The following is a 24,994-nucleotide window of genomic DNA, read 5'->3' on the forward strand; positions in this document are numbered from 1 at the left end:
AAGAGCCCTGGGCCCCTGCAGATGTTTCTTCAATGACGGGAGGAAGTCAAAAAAGAGCCAATCGATAAGAACCTTGCCATGTAACCAGTCTATCTCAATGACGGTTTGCATCACAGTTATTCATTTTCACATATATATACAGCGGTTTACGGATTAGGCTTTCAAATATAGTGTGTAAATCTCTGTAAACTAAATAAAAAAAACATGTTTAGGGCCACGGCAAATACGATTTGGATGTAAGATTGAGGAGGCAGTGTGAGGTAAACTGTGCCATCCCATGTCCAATGTCAATAGGATTACAGAGCTTGCGTCCATGCAGAGAAAAGACAATGACAGAGCAGCAAGGATCCTAAAGAGGCATCATAAGCATGACGCGTCAGTGATCTCTGTTAATATGATGCTTTCACATAACATTTAAAATCACAACTACCTCTGCAGTCGGAAAGGAAGCAGTGACAACGAGGAAAGAGGTAATTTGTCTGCATTATGTTAAAACCAAACACAGTTCCTCTAGTTTTAATCACCAGGTTACTGAAGAGCACTTTTAATACCCCTCCTGTCTACAGCCCCATCTGTAAATTGATATGTCAAATCCCATTTATCAGCTGATTAATCACTGCAGGGTGAGTGAAATATGATGAATGCTGGCATCTTGTGTGATTGGCTCTCAGTGGAAGTTTTCACGCCAACTTCCAACATCTGTCCAGCATCGCAGTGGAAGCCAGAGACACCTCTACAGGACATTTAATTAGACAACGCTGAAGCTTCATCCTTGGAACCACTTCACGTGCAAAATAACAGGGAGCGATAATAGCGGGTTGTTTGAATTTTAGAGCCAATTCCCTGCACTGCACTCATTATTTATTTTCTTCCTCTCTCCTCCTGGGAAGATCAGGTAGAGATTGAGGCGGCCACACTATTATCGAGTGTAAGAGACTCAACATGAGCCACTAAGAATACGCCACGAGAAACCCAGCGACAGCAGTGGCAGCCATCCCTGGACCATATGTTCTGTACTTGGGCGACCATGTTGGGGCCATATGGCTGGTTTGGGTCAAAGACTTGTTCTGGCTGCTCCCCTACATGGTGAACCTTATGGTAGGTACATGTGTGCGCTCTTCATACAAGGGATTTCCACTCCTCAGCATGTTGGGCGGTTAATGACATATTAAGGAATACAAATCAATCAGTTCAAATATGTTAAAGAGGTCACTGTGGATAATATCATAAATTATAACAGTAGAGGGATTCACATTGTCAAACATGCATTTTTAGCAGAGATAAGAAAATAATGAACAAATCTGTTATTTAAATTTAAAAAGGAAAAAATAGACATTGTGCTTTATCCTCTGAAATGTTTGTTCTACCTTTAGCTGAAGGACCTGACCCTTTCAACCCTGGAGGGCCCTAATGACCTGTGTATGCAATTAGCAATTATCTGCTCCGGTGCTAGAGATACAATGGTGTTTTGTTGAGGAGCCAAAAACATAAACAAACGGGCCAATTACCTTGGCAACAACCTCTCACCTCATTCGCGTGTCACAGCGTCACGTGGCCTTACCTGCTCTGACCTTTGCCTCACAGGCACGGTGACAATGGCAAGAGACACGTCCCTCTCTTTCTCTTTCTCTCTCTCACACACACACAGGTTTGCACAGCTATCCTTATTAGGACCTCGCTTAGACATCCATTCATTGTGGACAGCCTAACCAACACAACCATTCACACCTGACCCCTAACCTTAACCAGGAGCTCAGAAATTATGTTTGCTACATGAGGATCACGTTTTGGTCACCATGAGGATTACTGGTCCAGACGAGGTCAGTGTTTGTGCTGGAAAGGGTCGCACGCACGCACGCACGCACGCACGCACGCACGCACGCACGCACGCACGCACCCACACACACACACACACACACACACACACACACACACACACACACACACACACACACACACACACACACACACACACACACACACATTGAATGAGTATCATCCCAACATCTAAAGCTGAAGCTGAGGGGTTCACTTAAGGATCAAACCAATCAATGAGAGTTCACAGAGTTTTTCATAGAATTTAAATAATAACTTCTCCACTAAAAAGGATCCATCTGGCGTGTGTGTGAATAAGAAGACAAGTTATTTTTACGCGAGCTTAGAAGAAATCTTTGGGGGGTTTGATTGCTCCCATTTGGCTGGTGGTGTAAACATTGGAAGGCATTGCAGCACCTCCTCCTTGGCCAGAGTGGCAGAGTGCATGCTAGATATTCAGAGCGGGTGAAGAGGCTGAATATGCCACAGGGACATCTGATAATGCTGTGAATTAACCAATGGTCCAACGTTGAAGGAGCGTACACACACAGAGTCCAAATTAATTGAGGCCTAACAGTTTCAACTCTTGCAACACAATTTAAAAAGCTTGCAAACCTCAGAAACAGACTCACTATGACCCACGGTCAATGGGCTTATTTTATTCTCTTAAGGAGACACCACTTCACTCCACTGACGTAGCACCGACAGTAAATGTGTCCTGCTTTTTAGTGTGGAGAGTGCTCTGTGAACATCCAGGGCGATATTCTGACCAGATGGATTTCCAGCAACGCTCTAACCAACAAATACTTCAGCGTGGATCCTCTGTAAACAGCAACCAGAGTGGCAGCCTTTTAAATCGCACCGTCAACACTCTGCATCAAGACGACAAGGCTCCCGGCATCAAATACGAGCCCTCAAAAACTCACACATATGGTTCGACTCAGGGATGTTAAGTGTTATTCAATTAACACCCTTGTTAATCCTATCAAAGTGAGGGGAACACTCCACTCCACTGAACCCTACATGAGAATTAACCCTGTGCGTTGAACTTTGAATAATGTCTTTAAAGCTCATCATCCTCCCTGGGAAGGTTGTGAGGTGTGTGCACCACACATGAGTTCAAGATTTCAACTTCAGGCCTGTCGGGCGAGTCTGACAATCTCAGGATGAAACTCTTAGAGAAAACATTTTCGAAATATGTGGCAGGCTGTGTCAAAATGACCACACAGATTTGGCGTAAAAATAATCTCAGTGTTAGTTTGTTTGACGATTTATGGGTCGAGCTCTGCACTGCAATAACACTTAATGGTCTTTTTCAGATAACACGCTGCGGACATCAAGCAGGGACATTACCAACAAAACACAGTCCACTGGCTAACAGCTTCACTGATTGACATTTAATTGACATTCTTGTTAATCCTTCAAAGAGACACATCGTAGTAACCATCATGAAACACACACACACACACAGTGTGTGTGTTTCATGATGGAGTCTATTGTTGCATTATTCATTATAAAGACTTGAGTGATTGTGCGCTCTTGTTACCATGTTATTGCAGAGAAGGGCCCCAGCCATGTAAATCAATGTGCGTACAACAGCTTCAATCATTGGTCTCTCAGTAATAGAGGGCAGGAGACAATTACCACTGCATAAACTACAGAGCCTTTAAAGGGAATGTCACCAAGCAGCAAGCTGTATTGTGTCAGGTGAGACAGCTGAATGGCAGCTCCCTCATTTGATGCCTGTCTTTGTTAAGCTTGTGATTTAATGGACTCGGTAATGCATTCACTTACAAATTTATGGTATGAGGTATCTCCATTCAAGGGCTAATATTAGAATGTATTCACCTACACTTGTACGACCACATTGCTTTTACTTAGCAGGAAAACATTCTAACATTTACTAACCAAGAAGCTGATGATAGTATCTGTACAAAATTTAAACAGTTGTCAAGACATTCAGCCAAAAGCCAACATGTCAACCTGTTGATGACAATAAAGGAAAGGGAAAAAATTAATACTCTGCTAAACATAAATATATGTGACCATGGCAATCCAACAGCTGCTGAGATCCTTTTGTCTGGACTGAGGTGTCCCAAGACTTCTGTCTCCAGCGCTAAATATGACAATATATATATATATATATATATATATAATTTAAATTTAAAATATATTTAAAATATTCCAAAACCTTTTGTATAATTAGTAAATTGTTCCTTTAAATCCTTTAAATTGGGGTACATCAGAAAAAAAACTTTTGTAACAGCCGCTTCACACGGTCAGCCTAGCTCCAGGTTATGAACTGCACATACAAATACTCACATGTGTTGAAAGGTGTTTAATGTCTCGTGAAAACACACACTGCGGTTGACCTGCTTGGCTCCAATAGAGACAAAGTGAGTTGGCTTCTCTATTGATATTATATCCATGGTGAAATTATTGATCACCCTACCCATTCAGTCACCCACATACCCCGCTGCCATAATGTACACTACATATTTGATATGGGAGCTATTTTTAAACTTGGAGTCTTTCAACTATATGAAAAATTGAAAAGGACCGGAGGAGGGAAGGAGGGAGTGAGAGATGGAGGGAAGGCAGCAAGGAGAGGGAGAAGGAGAGGAGGTGAGGTGATGGATAGCAAGAGTGAGAGAAAGGGATTCACTGTAAAAGAGACAAATGTCAGAGGAGATGGGCGGTGGGAGGGCGGAGGGATGGTCAAGTGGGAGAAAAAAAGATTAGAGATGGAGGGAAAAGGAGAGAGACGGTAAATGAGGGAGCTGAACGGAGAGAGTGAGAAGAAGATGACCTTTCATTGCCTTCACTCACTCAGAAAACATGGCACTCTGTCACAACAATACATGGGTGTAATATGATGGAGAAGTTGGCGAGGGTGAAGAAGGGTCAGTGAGAGGACAAATACCTAAATCTCTAAAATACCCACAGAGGGAATTAACATGTAAAAACTGTGCTTTTACCAAATGACGGTTTTAAAGGCCCAGTGATGATGCACACAGATATCACACAGTAGCTTTGCCTCATTTCTGAAACATGACGACATATCCATTCATACCACCGAAAACACACAAGCCTACACACCCTCTTGGTGAGTTGCGTGTCCATCATGAAGTTGTGTACGTGTTTCTCGGCCTTGGTCAGCTCCAGCTTCCTGGCTACCACGGCAACCACCAGAGCCGTACAGCCTGCGCCCTGAGAGAGGGAGGAGGAGGAGGAGGAGGAGGAGAAAGCAGAGCACTGAGTCAGTCAGTACAGAGGAGGAATTGGTAAATCGGTGGCTTCTGGCCGGGGGAATTAGCCCAGATGATTGAACGGAGCGAGGACAAATATGAGGAAGGGAGCTGCACGACAGACGGAGAAGTGAAAGGGAGAGAGGAGAGGATTAGGGGGGGATAGCTCTGTTCCAGATCCACATTTCCTCATGTTGAAAGTCAAGCCAAGTCTATTTTCACTCCAAATCCATCTGGTGTGAGATCCTCACTATATCGCTGCTATATGTGGAGAAAAATATGCCCTGTATAGATACATCACACTTTAAAAATTGACACTACCTAATTTTCTTTAATTAGATGCTGTCAATCTGAATTACATGGTGTCAGTCTCCTGTCACCGGGGGTTCGAGGTCTGCCGGATGCGTAAAAGTCTAAAACACAGACCGGTTCATCTGTATTCCAGGTTGACCCACATGAAAAATACGGCAAAATCAAATTCAAGAGTGACAGCAGTCTCTCATCCAGAAAGACATGCTTGAGAGGAGAAGAGGAGCGGGAACACGGGGAGGAAGAAAGACTTAATTAACTTTCAGATTAGACTCTGTTTTCAATGGGGCTGTCGAGGGCTCACAGGTTCCTCTGACGGGGCAGCCACCGAGAGGAAAGAAAGGGAGAAGGGAGGAAAAGATAAAGAGAGTGAAGAGCTATGAGTAAATATAAATGGGGAAGGGAGGAATCATGAAGGGAGGGATGAATGCATGGAGAAGGCGAGGATGTGTGTTTGTGTGTGTGTATGTGTGTGTGTGGAACAGGATGGAAGATGTAGAAGAAAGCAATGTTAATGAGGTCACATATCTGATAAGTACTGAATTAAGATTAAGAGTGTTTAATGAAAACGTATGAGTGCTCTTTCTTCCTGATTGTGAGTTTGTCCAACTCACAGTGGGAGAGTAAGAGAGAGAGCAAGAGAGTAAAGGAGACATCAGGAGAGAAACACGGTGAGTTGGAGATGGAGGGAGCATATACAACATTTTGAAGCAGGTTTGCCAAAAATAACTTTGGCTGCGTTCAGTAAAATGTAATGCACAAACAGGCATTAGTGCCCACGTCTATACACTCATCTACTCTATTTGTGTTTATTCAAAAACTATGAATAAAATATGATGAGGGCCGATGGAAACCCCTCAGAGCATTCATATATGTCAGTGCTTTAGGGAAAAGAGCCTTCTACAAATTCCTGCAGCACAGTAGTGCAGTGCCTCGTGCATATACCCAGCTGTGTGCATGAGTTTGCGTGCGTGTTCAAAATTGTCCTCCTCGGTCAAAAACAGTGGGGTGCTGATTGGTTTGTCAAGGCCGGCTCTGTGTGTATGCACATGAATGTGCGAGTGAGCATTTGTGTGTGTGTGTGTGTGTGTGTGTGTGTGTGTGAGAGAGTTTGTTTGTGTATACGCCTGCATCCATTTGATTCCAGCAGGGTTCCCTGTGCAATCTCCACTGAGTGACATGGCTGATGATGGTTGTGCTGTTGTGATTTGTTTCATACGCCCGGGTGTTTCCCTCACTCCCTCCATTACACCACTGCCATCAACCTCAGGAAAAGAGGGAATCACCAATCTGTGTCCCAGCGTAACTGCCTCTTCTCTCCAGGTAAAAATTACATCTGTTAGCTTCATGCAAAAAACAGGTCGAAGAGATATAAGAGGGGGAGATGTTTGACGTAAAAAATAACAATTTGCTCAAATGGTGTGCAAAAAAACAAGAGGAACCTCATAACCTCAACCTCAACTTTTATTTTATTGAATAATTGTATAATTATGTATTTTGCTAATATTAATATCTTATCATATTACCTGTAAAACAATTTTTTTGTGCAAAATATATAAATATATATATTTTGTTATAAAAACAATAATTACTTGTTATAAACATGCAAGATAAGGGGATTTAAAGTTAAGTGTTCATAACAACGTGTATGAATGAGGATATAAGCATGTGAATACACACATGCATTCATTGCATTATCTCATATGTGCTTTAATGTAGCAAACAAACATCTTCTGTGTTATGTAAGTGCAATGAAAAGTTAATTTAAACATTTCACTTTAATCTACCCTACCACCATCTACCTACCCACACAGACACATGAAAGCACGCACATATACACACTAACACCTTGCACACCCCCAAGTAGCCTCAGGGCAGTGGTATATTCCAACATTGTTGGACCTCATGTGTTGTCATAGTAACACGGGTGAGAATTTCTCCTATAGAAACTCATTAAAATAATATTCAACCAAGGAAAAAATCATATCTTGCTCTTTGCCCCTGACCTGTTGACCCAGCCCCATCTGTCTTTTATAAAATTCTTTTATTCACTTCAACTCTGTTTTCCCACGACCTGCTGCGTCTGCCTCACGCAAGAGCCTCACCTTTCTCTGCATCCTCACTCCTTCTCTGATGATCAACGAAAATAAACCACTCTGAACACTCTGAAGAGTGTAGCGAGAGCGTGTTTGTGTGTGTGACAGGGGAGGAGAGGGTGTGTGGGAGTCATGCTAAGAGTATGTGTGTGTCAAGTTGTGTGGAGGATGCAGTCTGTAGATTGTAGAGGGCTTGGGACGACCGTGTATCCACCCCCTGTTTTGTGTCTTAGTGTGTGTGTGCGTTTGTGTGTTAACATCACAGTAAGAGTTGTACTCTAAACACTAAAACACTGATTGGATGATTCACCCAACAAATGGGCATTTGTGTGTCTCTTTATGAAAGTGTGTTTATTCACACACTTACCATTGTAAGGAGGCAAGTGCAGAAAGAGATACGGTGAATAACAAAAGAATTCACATATAGGTTTTTGGGGAAGCTGACAGCAACTAATGGAAAATATAATGCTCATAACACTCCAAGTATAAACATCTGAGAAACTGAAGGAAACAATAATGGAATGTACATTTTGAGGGCTCTTAAAATCTATCTCAGAGTTTCTGTTGAACCATAAACCAGCAGTCATCAAACAGCTTCTCTTTGGCTTCAGTATTCAGCCATGGTCTTTGTTGTAGTACTTTAAGAGAGATATTTTAAAGTCATATTCAGGCTCATATTTTTAATTTGGACTATTACTTTTTACTTTTAAAATCTCAACTATGCAACTGAATTTACTTAATATTAGCATATGGAATACGACTCCCTTAGTTTTCAAAAACATAGAAAATAAAAAAATGTCATTCCTGGTATTAATAATTAATTATATCATAAATATAAAATGTATATATAATATAAAATATCATAAATTTCAGGCTACCACCTCTTTCTAAATGGAAGACATTTTGACAAACACGCTGATAATGTGATGCTTAATGCGTTACACAATCTCATAATGAAAAAGAAAATAATTAATTATTATGTAATTTGGTAAAAAAACATCCAACTCAGGTGAGCACCCACTCTGCAGTGATTCTCAGTGTTTTAGCTGCACACTTGTCTTCTATTACTCACTGTTCTCTCCCCTTTGCAACATAAAACATGTGGCACACTTTGTCCTGTGAGAAAGGTATTCCCAATTAACAGGTTATTTTGGAGTTCTATTTTTTCTGTCATGAGTTGCCATACTTATTAGCACTAGGGTTACTTGACATTTAGCTCTAGAGCTATTATAAAAACACACTGCATTTGAAAAAAGACTAATTGCCTCAAATCCTTCAGAACAGTGATAATGTGATAGCATGGAAAATATATTATGCATATCTCTAAATGGATTCACCAATTGGAGTTATTTTGTAAGAACTGTGCTTATTCTGTGGAAAAGATGAAGAAAAGAGAATGAAAGAGCAATGACAGAAAATTGGACAAAGAAAAAAGTGAGAAAAAGAGAAAAAGAAATAGTTTGATTGAGGAAGGCCACCTGTGATGTGAAGCAAATAGAGGAGCAGTCGGTGGCTTAAACACTGATACTAACAGATGGAGGGTAGATAGAAATAAACACACAGCCTCAGGGAAGGAGAAAGGAAAAGAGAGATAGAGGGATATATAGAAAGAGACAGAATGAGAGAGAGGTAGAGACAGAAGGAAAATGACTGACAGGGAGAGAGAGAGGAACTGAGAGTGGGAGGAACATGGCACACTGAAAGGTGGGACCTTCATTATGCAATGAGGACAGACAAAGGGATAACACACACAGATATGCGCACACGCATGCACACGCACACACACACACACACACACACACACACACACAGTCCCTAATTTGCTCGTTTGCACGCCTACACATCCAAAACACACAGACGCACAGATGCAGACTAATTCAGGGAGGATTGCCCAAATTACACAAATGGCAGAATTTCTCTCACAAATGACAGAATGTTCTGTAATCTGCTGACCTTTGAATGAGGCGAGGACAGCTCCAAGGGGAGGGAGAGTGACAGAGAGAGATAGAAAGAGAGAGACAGAGGGGGGGAGGAAAAGTACTGACCATGATTCCTGTGAGTAGACAGACTCCTTTGCCACAGTAGGTGTGAGGAACCATGTCTCCATAGCCGATGGACAAGAAAGTGATGGAGATAAGCCACATGGCTCCCAGGAAGTTACTGGTCACGTCCTGGGCATCGTGATACCTGAAAGCAAACACCACGCAGTTTCAGAGGGTGAAATCAATCAATAGCAAGCTATATATAATATAAATAACAATAAAAACACAACTGGCCCACTGGCTCTGTCTGAAAATGTGGGCATCAAAACCTCAAACTCATGCCCTGCAATTTTTACCTGACACAGAACATAACGTATACCTGCAGCTCCTGACTCTATCCTGTCTCCTCTATGAACAACACGGTTACCATAGCAACCAAACCTGGTGAAGATTGGATACAAAGTAGTTTTCCCAGAAACTATTCAACAGAAGAATGTTAATTCTGGCCTTGAATGTTAGTGATAGATACATTTGCTTTGGGCTCTCCATTCACATGCCTGAGGGGACATGTTCGCCTAATTATCATATTTACACCCTGTTTGAAGCAGTTTGATTTAATTGAATGTGCTGTTTTCCTCCAATAATTTGGTTAGGACGGGAGAGGAAATGTCAGTTAAGGTTGGATGTGGACCAAATGGATTGGCTTCCCAGCAGCAGGGCAGTGATGCATTTAACCAAACTTGTATTTACAAACTGACAACTCCCCTTATTTTCTTGATTATTTTCAAATGCATTTGAACACATCACTTAATGGCACATGTTTAAAGTTACATAACTCATAAATTATGATTTTTTTTTTTTAGCCTTTATATGTAAAATGTAAAAAAAGTAGTCTGCACAGCCACATGATTGGGTCATTTCCCCCTCTGTCCTTGTGTCTTCCTTCTGTTTGTTGTTTGTCTCCTCGGTTTGTTTATATCTCTGTCTGTGTGTGTCTGAAGCTCGGTGTGACCACCTGGTTCTTCTCTCACCATGTCGTACCTCAATCGACCTCTTCAGAGGGCCACTTACTGGTGTATTTAAGTCTGCTTTCTATGTGTTACCTTGCATCCTGGGTAATATTCTTTTCTCCCTGTAAGCCAGGGATCCACATCTGTCTCTTCTGCAGAGTCCAGCTCAATCCATGTTGCATGCTTCCACCCAGGTTCAGAAGTCCAGTTCAATCCAAAACCCAACCAGCTGCTCTGCTTGGACAATTCCTCCATTCCAGACCACTTTTATTATTGCGATAAATAATCACTTGAACTCTGAGTTCTGACTTTTTAAGTATACTTAAGTACAAATAATTGCAGAACAATCTGGTCAGCACAGACCAAGTAAACACAATTTAAGATCCATATCACCTCCATCAAACTGCCTCTGGGATAGCACTTATAGAAAATCACATTAACAAACACTAACCAATCTCAAGTAAAGCCCGACACTCCTAACTACAGTGTTCTGCCAGTCACAGACACACAGCCGCTCCATTCAGCTCCTCCTCTGCCTTCTGCCACGGCTCTGCCAACTCCCCAGGAGGCCAACGCCACCAACGCAGAACCATTTTTAGGCGAGTTGGACAAGTGATGAGGATTCCTTCTTTGGTTTTTCAATGATGGCCCAGACATTTCCTTAAATTATAATATATTCCTTTATGTTCCTATTATATTTATAATATATATCTTTAAATTCCCTCTGAGAGAGAGAGCTCTGGTCTGGGTAGGGGTTGTGTACAAAACGCAGTTGTTTTAGATGTACATTGCAGATGAAAACTGAAAAGAGAACCTCTACGTTGAGTATCTTTAAAAGGTTTGAGAGAGAAACTGGAAGATATAAAAAGCCTCTAGGGAGGAACCTGCTAACCAAAGTTCTCTTGTTTTCTTGGCAGTCGGGACAGATAATTGCATACTAGACAAATCAGTATGCATTATGCCAGCAGCTAATTCTCGCTCACACCTTCCAACCCTTATAAGCATCAAGGTCCAATCCTCTACTGATTCCAATGCAGAAGGACCTGTTGAATCTCCCAAGGGTGAACCCCTGCAACTTGGCAAAGCTTGGATGATGCGGGTGGAACTTTAACACAACATTTGGACTATTGCATCTCCTGGGTTCAAGTTGGTCATTTCCGCTCTGCCTGTCCTTTATGCCCCAAAGACAAGACTCATCAAGAGGGGTAGGGGTACTGATGAGCCAAATTAATCATTTCATCCAGTCCAGACCTCTCCTACAAGCTACTATTAATTGCAACCAATTATACCTGCCTCTTCTTGCATTAATCAATTCAGGAGCTGTAGATAATTTTCTCGATAATGACATGGTCGTTCAATCAAGCATAAGTCTAGACACTATAGAGACATGGTTGACTGCTAATGCCATCCAATTTTGGAAACCATTACACACCACTCCATTTCCACAACAACCTGATTCTGTCTGATAACCAGAAAACACTGTTCTTTATATTACCGCCCAAAAAGAAATACACCACACCTATCGAATGGGTAGCAGGGAGAGTAATAGGATTGGGTAATTTTTGTCATTCAACTTGTCTGAAGTCTGCTTTATCACCAGCAGAAGGAGACCCAGTAACACTCAACACCGAGCTCAAGTGTCCAGATTTGTAAGCTACGGGTGAGGTTTATCATGATCTGAGTCAGGTTGAAGTAAAGTTGGCATTAGAAGAGTGCTTTGCTCTACAGCTACATAAACTTTGCCCATAATTATCGTCCAGGTACCCGGAACATCAAAACTAATGCCTTATCCTAAAAGCATGTGAGTGAGTAATCCAACTTAGGCGCTTGAACTTTCCTTTCCCCTTCCAGTGTGGTTGCTGCCATCCAATGGGAAAGAGCATCAGTGGACAAAAGAGGGTGCATGATCCAGGAACAGAGTTTTCCTAAACTCTGTCTATTTACAGGTTCTACAGTGCGTGCCCACCTACGGTTTGCCTACCATTCAGGTGTTAATCATACCCTAAAACTCCTCAAGAGACACCAGGGGCAAAGTGTCTCATCGTCATCCAGCTGGTCTTTGCCAATTTCCTGTCACCAATTGCCCCTGGTCACACAGCACCTTGGACTTTGTCACGGGGTTACCCCTCTCTCAGAGTAACACGTTGGTTTCTAGGGTGAATCATTTCTCTATGGATGTCCATTTTATTGCATTGCTCAAATTAACGTTTGTCTGCTGATCTGTTTGTTAACCATGTTTTCCGTCTCCATGGCATGACTGTGGATATTGTTTCTGACAGTTAATCTCGCAAGTTTGGAGACCTTTTTCCCAGACACTAGAGAAACTGTCACCTTGTTGTCAGGTTTCAACCCCCAAACAGACATTGCCTGAAAGAATGAATCCATCAAGCTATTCCTGTGCTATATTTGATCCTTTTTACTGAAAATAGCTTTTCAATTTCATGTTTCCCAGGTAAGACAAGTCTCTTCCAGTCATCTGGAGCTGGACATATCGACCTGGTTCTTCTCCCATGAATTCACCTGCACAGCTGAGGCTCTTCGGTTAATCATCTACTCCACCCACACTGATATATGCAGCCCGGCTCATATCTCTGGTCTTTATCAAATCATCCACTGCGATGGAAATGTTTGATCACTTCCTGGTGTAGCTTGCTTGCCTTATCTTACCTTGAATCTGTGTTAATGGTCTTTTTCTCTGTGCTCCAGGGATCCACATTTGCTTCTCCTGCTATAAAACCATGTCCACCTCAACCCTGATTTGTTTCCGGTTCAATCCAATTTCAGAGGACTAGCTCTGCTCTGCCATCGTCATAGATTCCAATCTGATTCCATCCTTTCCCTGAAAACCCTTATAAACTTAATGGATTATGTCGCACATGTGTCCCAGATTGTATTTCTTGCCAATTAAATTTAAGGGTCAGTGTGTACGATTTAGGTGAAAGGGGTCTATTGGCAGAAATTGAATATAAAATAATCTTGTTATCACGAGTGTGTTTCATCTAAATTGAACAAATTGTTGTTTTCTTTACCCTAGAATGAGCCCTTTATATTTACATCAGGAGTGGGTCCTCTCTACAGAGGCAGTCATGTTTTTTAGTAGCCTAAACTGGACAAACTAAACAGCTTTTGAGTTTTTATGACAATTGAAGGTTTCCACAGGTTCTCTTTCATGTATGAGAGAGGAGGGTGAATTGAGGGGTGTTCAGCTGCAACATGCAATTTCACTGTTAGAAGTCACTAAATTCTACACACTGAACCTTTAATTGAGTTGAATGTCTAATCATCTGGCTGTCTATTTCATGCACAAAAACATGCACGCACACACCAGCTTTGATACTGACCTCTCACACACTCGTACGGTCCAGGCAGCGATGATCCACAGAGAGATGCTGAAGACCAGCAGCACCGTCCCGGGGCAGATAGTCATGAGGGTTTTCATTACAAATCGTGTGTTAAAATGCACCTAAGGAACAAACACACACAGTCAGTATGGCAGAAATGAAAGATGACGCTGTAACACACATTTTTTCAAGTGTCATTGTTTAATATGTGAATCCCCATCCTGTTCACTGTTTCCCACACAGACTTGACGTTTTACTAATTAGAGTAGCTGAGTAGCTTTTGAAAGCCACCACAATCTGAGAATCTCCGCTGTAATTGGAGTTGAGAACGCAGCTCGCCCTCTGACTCAGGTCAAGCTACAGTGTCTTTGAGCAATTGGCCTATTTCACTGTAGTTTCTTATCCATGGCTCATTCGTCAATAAGTGGTAGACCATCAACTCAGGCAAATGGATCATCGAGAGCAAAGGTTCATCACTGGAAGGGTAAAGCAGCTGATAAATAAGTTGTCATGTTAGAGCTGCACTTCAACGGCAGCGTCACATTCTCTCTCCATCTGTATCCTGAGGGTCAGAATAGTGTCATCGCAGACACACTCGCAAAATGCTAAATTACTCATCTAAAATCCACTCCATCTCTCCCACTGTCCTCATCTCCTCCTCCTTTCCAACATGTGCTACATCTCCACTTCCTGCTTTTAGAGTGATGTTGACAATATAAAGTCATTACAAACATGGCAACAATCATTTATTGCATGACTTGTACACATTTCTACGCATTCGTATGGCAATCTCATTCTCGTCCTTTTTTTATGCTCCATTTGGGCCGTATGCAATATCTTGTTCCCATTTCATGCCTTCTTCTTATATTGCTTTATGACAAATCCACCACAGCTTACATCTAAGTCTCTATTGACAATGATAACAAAAGGAGAGGAATGGGATTTGAAGTGGTAGATGAAAAGGAACAGGGTGACTAGAAGGATGGAGTGGAAGGAAGGACTTGAGTTAGTTAGAGAGATAGAGGACAGGGATGAAAGGGGCAACATGGACACAGATTTAATTCAGAAGAGAGAGCTCTTGACCTTAATACCTTTACAGCTCCCTCGTCTGTTTCCAGCTAAATATTTGTCACCCTCACTCTTGAATGCATAGAACCTCACAGACACACACCGTGAAGCAGAAAACCCTCCTGACCTTATTTAGGGCACCTATACTCCTGGAGGAGGCGTCGGTGAAGAGTTTACTGTGCAGAAGCATGACTCTGGCAATGAGGTAGAGGCGCAGGAACATGGGCACGCTCAGCACCATGTCCAGGTCAGCCTCGGCCTGCGACGGCGCATACGAGAAGGCCAGCCGTGCCCGCCACTGAAACTTGAAGTCCCCGGGCACCGGATGCACCGCAGACACCAGCAGCTCCAGCGCGATCAGCAGGACCCTTTCCATTGTCATGGCGATGCGCCAGTCGTCTGCTCCATTGTCGATGACAAACAGCTGCAGGGACAGGAAACACATGTGCAGAGTTAAGAGAGGAGTTACACTTGTTTTAATGCAACTGTTCATCATGGTCCTCCGCTAGCACAGACCACTCATCAGTACAGTGGACTGATCTGATGATTAAAGGAACCAGAAGCAATTTGGAATAAATGTCTCACTCCCGAGATGTAAAACACCATCCATCTTATCAGTAATCCATTCAGTCCCCATACAGTGCTTTGGCTCATTGTCATTTAACTTACAGCACTCGTCCTCATGAATTAAACCAAAGATGCAGAGTCATCCGATGCTCTTACGTAAAGGATTTAAGGTTCCTAATGATCACTATCACAACATTTTTCTGCCACCACATGGGTATTTCTGCCACTCTCATGAGCAAAAGCCTAACAATGTTACTTTAATTGCAGTTTTGCCTCCCCGCATGTTGACGTGTTGTGATCATAATTGCTGTGGTTACTCAGCGCCAAAGCCACTGTTATAAGGGAGTGGTAAGAGTCGGTTTCATTAAAGTGGCCCTCCTCCAGACTGCGCTGACAGGAACTAGGGGATGGGGGAAGTGGTGGCGGTGGGGGAATGGGGTTGATGAGGGGAAGAGAAGGCGGATGGATGAGGTGCAGAGGAAATGAGCAGATAAAGATAGGAATGAGGAACTATTGGGGAGTGGAGGACACAGTAAAGAAAGTTTTGAGAACAGAGAACTTTTTTATGTCAGTGAAAAAAAAAAGTAATGCTCCACATAAATCAAGAAAAGAAACATAATTGTGCAATTGATTTGCATTGGAAAAAGATTGCAATCTTGTTGTGCAGCAAGAGAATGTTTTTTTTTCATCTTTAAAAAATCTGATCAAAATTGTAAGTTTGATGGAGGTGATATGGATCATCCAGTTTTCTGCAAGAGGACGGAAAAGATCAAAGCGAGAGGGAAGCTGGAAACGAGGAACTCCCCTGCTGTAAATCAGTTTATCAGATGCTGCACTGCCTCGAGTAATAGCCAGTGCTAACCACATGATTCATCTCGAGGGCTTTCAGCCCACACAAACATTTATTTAGGAAAACAAAACAAACACAATAACAGGTCAAACATCAGAGCAAGTGGGTGTCATATCTAAATGGCTGTTGTCACAGTGAAGGTGAACAGAAGCTCTGCCTTTTCTCCAACCACCTATGGTCACACACCCTGCGTACTTCCTCATTATCAGTCCTGTTTTCCTTTACTCTGCTGTTGTAACATGTAACCAACATGTGTACATACGTATGTAGCCTACGCACATGCCTGAGTCATTGTGAAAGCTATCATTTGAACCAAGGGTCAAACGATGGTTGTATTCTTCAGTGATTTCAGTGAGTGTGCCTGCGTGTGTGTACTGTACTAGTGTGTATTTGTGTATGCCTGAGTGAGTTTGAGAGAGAGAGTGTGCAGACCCAGCCTCATCATGGTGACTGTTGCCAAGGCGACAACATCAAAGAGCAGCCAAGCTTAATTAGGATCCCCAGCGAGAGAGAGAGAGAGAGAGAGAGGAGGAAGGGAGAGGGAGTCAAAACGGGAGAAAAGCATTTATAGACAAGGCAAGGAAGAAAAAAGAGATGCAAGAAAAAAGAAGGAGCGGTGTGTGACAGCGAGTGAAGAGGTAGAGAGAGGAAAGAAAGGTTGTCTAGCACTCATATTCTCTGCAGAGACTCGTAAAGGTGTGTGTGTGCTCACAATTTGAGGACAATTTATCTGTCACTTTACAAGGACTCATCTCCCTTTCAAAGACAAAAAGCTGGTTTGCCACAATTAATATAATATGCAATGTCCTCAAGAGTGACAAGAACAACTTTCTGTGTGTGTGTGTGTGTTTGTGTGTGTCAGAGGTTACGGTCAAAATTCTTTCACACTTTCAGAACATTGATTTTAAATAACAATCATGTAGTCTTTTCTTCCAGTGTGTGTGTGTGTGTGAGTGTGTGTGTGTGTGTGTGTGTGTATTAGCCGCTCCATCATCCCCGACTCTCTCTTTCTCTGGGTTTTTCCTTCTAACATCCCTCGCTCCCCTTCCTTTCTGAATGACATATCTTCAAATCAAAACAGAGGTGATCCAGTTTCTTGCCACTGGAGGAAATGAGCGCCTCTCTCTTCTTCTCTTCTTCCTTCCGCCTTCTCCTCCTGCGCTGTCCTCCCTCGTGCTCCTGCTGTCGGTCTTTTCCTGGCTAAATCGCCATGAGGAAGGGATAAATAATTAAATTCCATTAGGAAAGTAATCTGTCAATGGGAGTGAGTGAGTGCCAATGCCCCTACATGACCAGGACAGAAGAAACGAATGAGGAGGAGGGGGGTGTTTGGTAAGAGCAAAAGTAAGTAGGGATTGTCTAAGTGTGTGGGTGTGTGTGTGTGTGTGTGTGTGTGTGAGAGAGAGAGGCACACCCTGTCAACTCTATAAGGAGAGAATCAAGAAGGAAGGTCAGGGAAAAGCAAAGCTAAATAAAACTGGACTTAAAGAACAAGCCCACAGCAAAAAAGAACAGGATCATGGGGGGAAGAAAAACATGTCCTCTGTTGTTTTCCTAATTTTAACTAAACGTGGCATCACAGGGCAGAGGGCAAGACACAAAGAAAGAGAACAGAAAGCGGACAGGACAGAAAGAGGCCAGAGTCAGAGAGAAAAACAAGGAGCAGGCCAGCAGGAGATGAGGGAGAACAACAAGGACAAAAAGCAGAAATGTGTGAAGATGACAGTGTCAAAGATAGACTGAGGCCTCTTCGCAGGTGAAAGTTGTGACACCCCCCCCAACACACACTCACACACACACACAGACACACACTCTGCTCCTGCTGCAACCTGCTCTGGAGTTTGTCCCCCTTCTATCCTCCCTCCTCAGCCAGCCATGCCTCAACCCCTTCCAGTCCCCGCGGCCGTTGTAGCTTTGTAATCGCGTTAAGTCCCTGATTGCAGATGCCTCTCATCACGGAACCAGACGCAGCGCTGGCCAGACTCTGCCAAGCGAAAACAAGCGAGACATGCAGGGGGAATACTGCAGACATGCACACATCGGCACCCGTCCAGACGGCCTTGTCAAACGCTGTATATACTTCTTTTTTTTTTTTTAAAGAGGGAGATGCACTCAAATCAGTCTCAAGTCGGCATTTCCCATGGAAGGGAAAAAGACTAAACCTCAGTCTGGGATGGAGACGGCGCTAATCACTGAAGGATATGAAAATGGAGTGAACACTGAAAAGTATGCACACTTTTACACACATAATCACACCTATGGGAAATGTCTGGGTCCTACAGCATGGAAATCTGTGGAACAGGCAGAAAATAACTGGGGCGAGCCGAAGACACACGCACGCAGGCACACACGCACGCACACACACACAAATATGCAGAGAGGATAACACGCTCTCCTTGACTCTGAGGGAACGGGCCCGTAACTGTTTCTGCAGAGATGAGACAGGAAAAAAAAGGGGAGACGTGTCATATAGGTGAAAAGTAAGTGTTGAAAAGTGCAAGAGATGAGGACAGGTTCTCAGTTGTGGTGTGTGCATTAGTGATGTTGCCACTAGAAAGTCTAAAACCAGCAGCAGTGCCAGACTGAGCAGAGGATTCCAGGGCTCCCCATATCAGGAATTTCCTTTGGTGTAAATATAAACGTACACAAACTATTACTAGAAATGGCCGCAGGCTAGCGAGACACAAATAGCTAAAATTAACATTTCTTGGAAATAAATGTGTAAATCGCCTCTTTCATTTCTGCAGTCTGAGGAGGATGCAGTTGTTTATTACTTTCATTTCCCCCTCCATTATAGTTCCTGGGTGGATGTGCATTATGCAGAATGTGCAGAACATGACATCATGAAATGACCATGAAGTATTACACACATCACAGCACATTAAAGAAAACAGCCCTTAGTGGAATCCAACTGCCCTCTTTATTTTCATAATGCCATCTTGACTGTGTTTGAGTGGCTGTGAGTGCCAAGCCAGTGTCGTCTTTATCAATGCACTGCTTCTAAAATCCTCCAAAAGTAACCGAATAACACAGTTCAGTAATGCTTAAAGTGCACTCAGGACCAGAGAAATATCCTTTTCTCTCACTCTCTTAGAGTTTCTATTTGATTAATTTCAACAACAATTCAATTTTGTCTCTCAAATCTGGATTTCTCGCCAGTTTATAAGCTAAAATTAATCCTACAGTTTCAGAGTAATTTGTTTCTTGTTTGCAGGTAGGTAAAAGTTTGTGTGTGTGTGTGTGTGAAGGAGAGACAAGGACACTGGTGAGCTGGCACATCTTGAGTCATGCAATACACCAGAACTTCAGATACATGGAAATGAAGAGACGTCCCCGGATGCTTCATGAAACAGACAAAAGATACAGTGCAAAGTTTCTCAGATATTCAGTTAAAGTCACTTCTACAAGAGTGTTTAAATGGACATTTAGCTTGGTTTGGGCTGAATGAATCATTTATCCTTCTGATTAGCCCAAAGAGCCACATGGAGATTGTGATTCATAACAACAACTCTTTTTAGGGTAAATTATTCATCATTGGCTTGACTCATTCTCAATATTTCAGTCACTATCATTCCTCATCAATCTCAGTCAATCGGGTGCAACATTAACTCAGACTAATGGCATGTGGTTGCACAGATTAGGCCGTCAGTCATTGCATTCCCTGTCTCCTGAATTCATGGTGGAGATAGATTTACAATCTGTAAAGTATCTGTGGCATCGGTTAAGAATACATTTAAACATCTGTAAAGAACCTTTACAAAGAATTTGAAAGCACATTTAACTGATTATAAATAAAAAAGAGACAGTACTGAGTTACTGAATTTTTTATCAGGTGTAATACGATAGGCAAATCAATTGCCTGGAGCCCCAAGCTGAGAGGGAGCCCATAAAACGCCTAGTGAGAATTCTACCAATGACAATTTGCTGATACTGCCATGACGCATAGTGGGAAATCCATAATGAGGCCCCATGCCGTTCATCATCATTTTAGTGGTTTGGCCTAAAGCGAGGATGTCTGTCATATAACATGTGATATCTGCCCCCCTGTTTTTCATCAGTTTGTGCAACACAAAACATATTTGAAGGAAACAGATCCTGATTTTGTTGTGGTCCTAAATCCCCAAATCTACTTTTTAACTCATTGCTTCCAAGTTTACACACATCAACTGTGAAATGGGAGGATATTTGTGATGTTCGGGACTTGGAAGTAATGTATGTTTAAGGACAAAATCTTATTAATTTAAGAGAGTGGGAATAGAGGTCCCACTCTTTTACGAGTTTAATTATCAGTTCAGTTTTTCATCAAGGGCAGACGGCCACTTGCAGTCCAGTGTTGTGCTTTTATGCAAATTGTACAGCACATCAGGACATAGGTGAGAAGATGCACCAATAATAATGGCTGTACTACTGCTCCTGAACTATCTGCATGCACAAAAGCAAGATAAAACCTAAAATCTACTCTAAAACTAATAATTAATAATAATGAAATGTTATGTTGGGGATCATATCTTTTCACCAGTTAAGTATAAGCCTTTCTTTTTTTTTTAAATTGGAGAAGTTATTTAAAATGACTGAAAATTTGTTAAGAATTTGAAGCTGCCCAAAAAAATGTTGATACACGAGTGATGAAAATTAAACATTTGAGTATTTTAGCAGCAAATATCTCACTGCAATAGGATTTAGAGAATTTAGCAAATTGCTAATTTGCGTTACACTAATTGAATCCGAACATTCAGTGAACCAATAAAAATCAAAGGCCGAACAGCATTTCATTAAAATTGCATTTGTTTCATTTTCATCAGGATTTTAAATGTCCTGTTGTTATATTCCACTAAAAATGAAAGAAAAAACCCAGAGGTGTCAATGTGACTCAGCTGTCTAAACACAACACAAAACTGCAATGTTCTCACTTCAAATCAATAATTCCTCACATCATCTCCTCATCTCTTTACCCTGTTACTTTTCACTGTAACACTGGAATGACATGAGTGCAAGAGTTTTTCCTCATGTTCTTGTCAGTTAATAAGAACACACATTATTTAATTAGTATGACTGAATATAGAAACTGAAGAGAGAGACTAAAGAGACATGAAGTGGAGAGAAACATCTATAACAGGAAGGCAGAGGGAAGATAGAGAAAGGGCGATGGCAGAGAAACCATGTGTGAAAAGGGGACAAGATAAAAACAGATTTTTAGATGGAGAGAAATGCAGGTGAGTGTTCAAGTACAGGAGAGGGGTGAATAGGTGAGAAGTTGAATGCTGAGTAACAAGGGATGAGAGGAATCTGGAAGAAAGGATGTGGTACTCAACAACAAAACTGAATTGAGGCCCAGTGGAGGAGAAGGGAGATAGATCTAATCTGATAATGACAGAGAAGCGGGAGAAGAAAGAAAGAAAAAAGAAAGAAAAAGAGAAGCACACTGATGGTGGTAAACAGAAAGTACTGTGAGATGAACGACATGAGCAGAGAGAGAAATCAGGGAGATCAGGGAAACGGGGAGAGAGAAAGGTATAAATGTCAGTTAAACCAGATAACATCATTGTGATCTGCAGCGACTCTGCAGCTGCAACCTTCTGCACAAATGTATATATACTGTGTGTGTGTGGGTACATGTGTGTACATGTGTGTACATGTGTGTACATGTGTGTAATATGTCATATTCTGAGAGTGAGATCTTTATTGAACAATGCCTTTCATTTAGCACATCGCGTCTCATGGAGTCTGTGTGTGTGTGTGTGTGTGTGTGTGTGTGTGTGTGTGTGTGTCTGGTGTGTGAGTGTGTGCGTGTGTAAAACCATCCAACGATAAAAAAAAAAGACAAACTGACGATTCTTACGCCGATCATATATATAGGCAAATATGGGCTGGCACCATTTGGCAGGTACTGCAAAATTAACATGCATGTAATGAAACATGTAGGAGGCTTTCTGGTGTAGTCATCATACATGAAAACACTTTTACATGCACGAGCAGAAAGATGTTACACACTGTCGCAGCACTCAGCTTTGACCCCTCCAACAACCGCAAGCTGTTATTTTTACATTTCTGTTTACGTGAGGGTTAAAAAAACAACAGAGTTGTACAGTTGTAACCTTTGAGTCTAGTTGGTATAAGTATGAGTTTGGACATCTAGCTGTTTACTATTGCTTCCCGTCTTTATGCTAAGCTAGGCTAAACACACCCAGCTTCACAGAATCAATATTTTATTCATTTTTTAATTTGGTTCACTTCCACCACATCAGTATTTTTCCAGCAGCAGCATGAAGCTAGTAATAGCAATAAAATGTCAAAAAACACCAAACAGCAGCCACAGTCAGCAACCAGTAAGTGTAAGACATGTAAGGGACAAATAGGTCCCTCAGGAGCTGGTAAAGAACAAAACAACTAAAAAGAAAGTTAATTTTTGACTTACATTCTCCAGGTTGCCAGAAACACAACTCTGTTTTTATCTATTAACAATTTAAATGATAATTCCAGTTTACACCAACTTGGGCCTTATTTGTTTAGTTTGCAATATTTCCTTTTTGCCATAGTAGCGCTATAAAATCAGGCTAATTGCTAAATTATGGAAAGTTGGCATCGTTGTTAAAACAGCTGGATTATAAGGGCTTTATCCATTGATCATATATAAAGATTGACGCCATTTCTCTATGTCCTCCCATTTTACAAAACTGAAGCCAAAATATCTTGGATATGTGCACTACCATCTTGCGGTTTTGATGTCATTTGATGCTAGATTCTGTGGCGTAGAGATAGTATTGTGGGACTTTGGTATCTCTGTCCCACCTGCACACTCTTGACTAAAGTCAGTTTCACCTCATTTTTTTTTATTATTAAAGTATTTCAGATTTTTCTGTGCAGTGAAGACATTATCAAGATCAAGAAGATCCAGAAATCTTTAGGCTATTGCCTCGAGGGGCAATTTATTGTACAGCCAGCAGTCAGTGCATGACAAAACAAACAATCAATAAATGCAATGTAAAGAAATACAATATAAAAATCACATGAACTCATTTAAAAGGCAGGGAATAATAAGCTATTGAATGAAGTTGTATTCACATTTTGTCTGACTTCCTAATAGATTAGCTTGGATTGTCTGACTCAACCTTGTTGGCTTTTTCAAAGCTGTCAGACCATCTGATCACAATTTTACTCATCTCAGCAGATATTGTAGTGAGAACAATGTTACAGCAGTCCAAAGAAATGATGGCTTACACAATAAAAATTAGACTGATGCTGTAATAAACCAGAATTATCACATAAAGATGTGAGCTGCTGTTGGGTAAAAATGTAAATTATTACGATCCAGACTCAAGTTATTAACAACAGTGATTTTTGGGTCAAATCCCAACATCACCTCCCACGGCCAGCTGTGATTCCCACCCATACCTACACAGAACCCTCCCTTAACTCCTAACTTCATTTAATCAAAAGGAATTATTTCTCAAAGAGATTACGGGAAGACCATTTTATCTCTCCCTCTATCTCTTTCTCTATGTCGGCCTTACAGTGGTTCCTCTCAATCTCTTCTTCTCCCGTCAGTATTAGTGTGCCTGTCACGTGTGGCAGCCACATAGTGCGTGGGTGGATGACTGACTCCATATGTGAATGTAACATCAAACTTGTGAGCAGAGACATGGAGCTCTTTTATCAATGAATGCACAACAGCCTATGCAAACACACACATGCAGGTGCATCATGTGTGAATGTAGTTGGGTCCCTTCCTTTGTGTGTCTTGATACACAGCAGCTGCCTGTTATGGAGTGATTACCAGTCTATCAGTCTCTGAGTATGACAGTGAATAAGCAACAGCCATCTAGTTATTGATCCAATGATGGTGAGGCTGAATCTCCAAGCAGAATTCATCAGAATCCCCATCACAGACCTGCTGGACCTTTAATAGACATTTCCAGCAACATTCAAGCTGTGATGTAATCCAAAAAAAAAAAGTTGCAGCACTAAACTAATATGTGGTTAGATGGATGAGTGTGGCTCCATGGTTTAGCTGGTGAGAGTAATAGCTGGTGTTGGGACACTCATTGGGTCTGATATCCGCAAGGCTCCCATAAATAGTCAATGTGCATCGATTGTAAATGAATACCTTGGCTAAATGACTGTGGTACCATTATATTAGTGAAATGACAAACAGCAAAACAGATATCACAAAGCATGAAAGCATTTTCAATTGATTGCTTCAGCCTTACAAGAGCTTGTGTGTTTGCGTACCTTGCGTGTGTGAGCATTACAGTGTTTGCATGCTCTCTATGCATGTATTGAATTACAGGATTGTTTTGCAGAGTGTGTATTTCACACATGGTGTGTATCCACTTGATGCAAAGCCATGTAGACTGTTTTGTCAAACCCACAAAGACCCTCATTAATGTCATTAATTGGGTCTAGCTGACACACACCTGGGTCCCCTGATCTATCTCTGGAGCCCAAGGGACGACAACATAATATGTGCACTATGAGCTCAGATGTGCTTCTGCTTATTTAAAGAAACCACCTCTAAACAAAATTCAAAGAATGGTTGCTATTTTGGGAATGCATATCTTTGCCAAGAATGAGATGAGACAACACCACTCCCCCACTATATTTCTTCAATGAATATGATGCTACTGACAGCAGCTGGTTAGCTTAGCCTAGCTTAGTGTAACAAAATGAAACAAGGGGGCCTGACTGTCCAAATAAAAAGATCTGCTTAT

At 41.8% G+C, this 24,994-nt stretch overlaps 1 protein-coding gene across 1 annotated transcript in view; it reads right to left on the reverse strand.

The window, feature by feature from the left end:
* Window positions 1–24,994, reverse strand: part of kcnn3 (potassium intermediate/small conductance calcium-activated channel, subfamily N, member 3) — a 44,032-nt gene that overhangs the window by 6,321 nt on the left and 12,717 nt on the right. The window contains 4 exon segments of the mRNA XM_069537467.1: window positions 4,915–5,025; window positions 9,514–9,655; window positions 13,802–13,923; window positions 14,997–15,293. Coding sequence (XP_069393568.1) covers window positions 4,915–5,025; window positions 9,514–9,655; window positions 13,802–13,923; window positions 14,997–15,293 — 672 coding nt within the window.

Source organism: Paralichthys olivaceus, chromosome 13 (assembly GCF_024713975.1).
Source record: "Paralichthys olivaceus isolate ysfri-2021 chromosome 13, ASM2471397v2, whole genome shotgun sequence".
NCBI classification, from domain to species: domain Eukaryota; kingdom Metazoa; phylum Chordata; class Actinopteri; order Pleuronectiformes; family Paralichthyidae; genus Paralichthys; species Paralichthys olivaceus.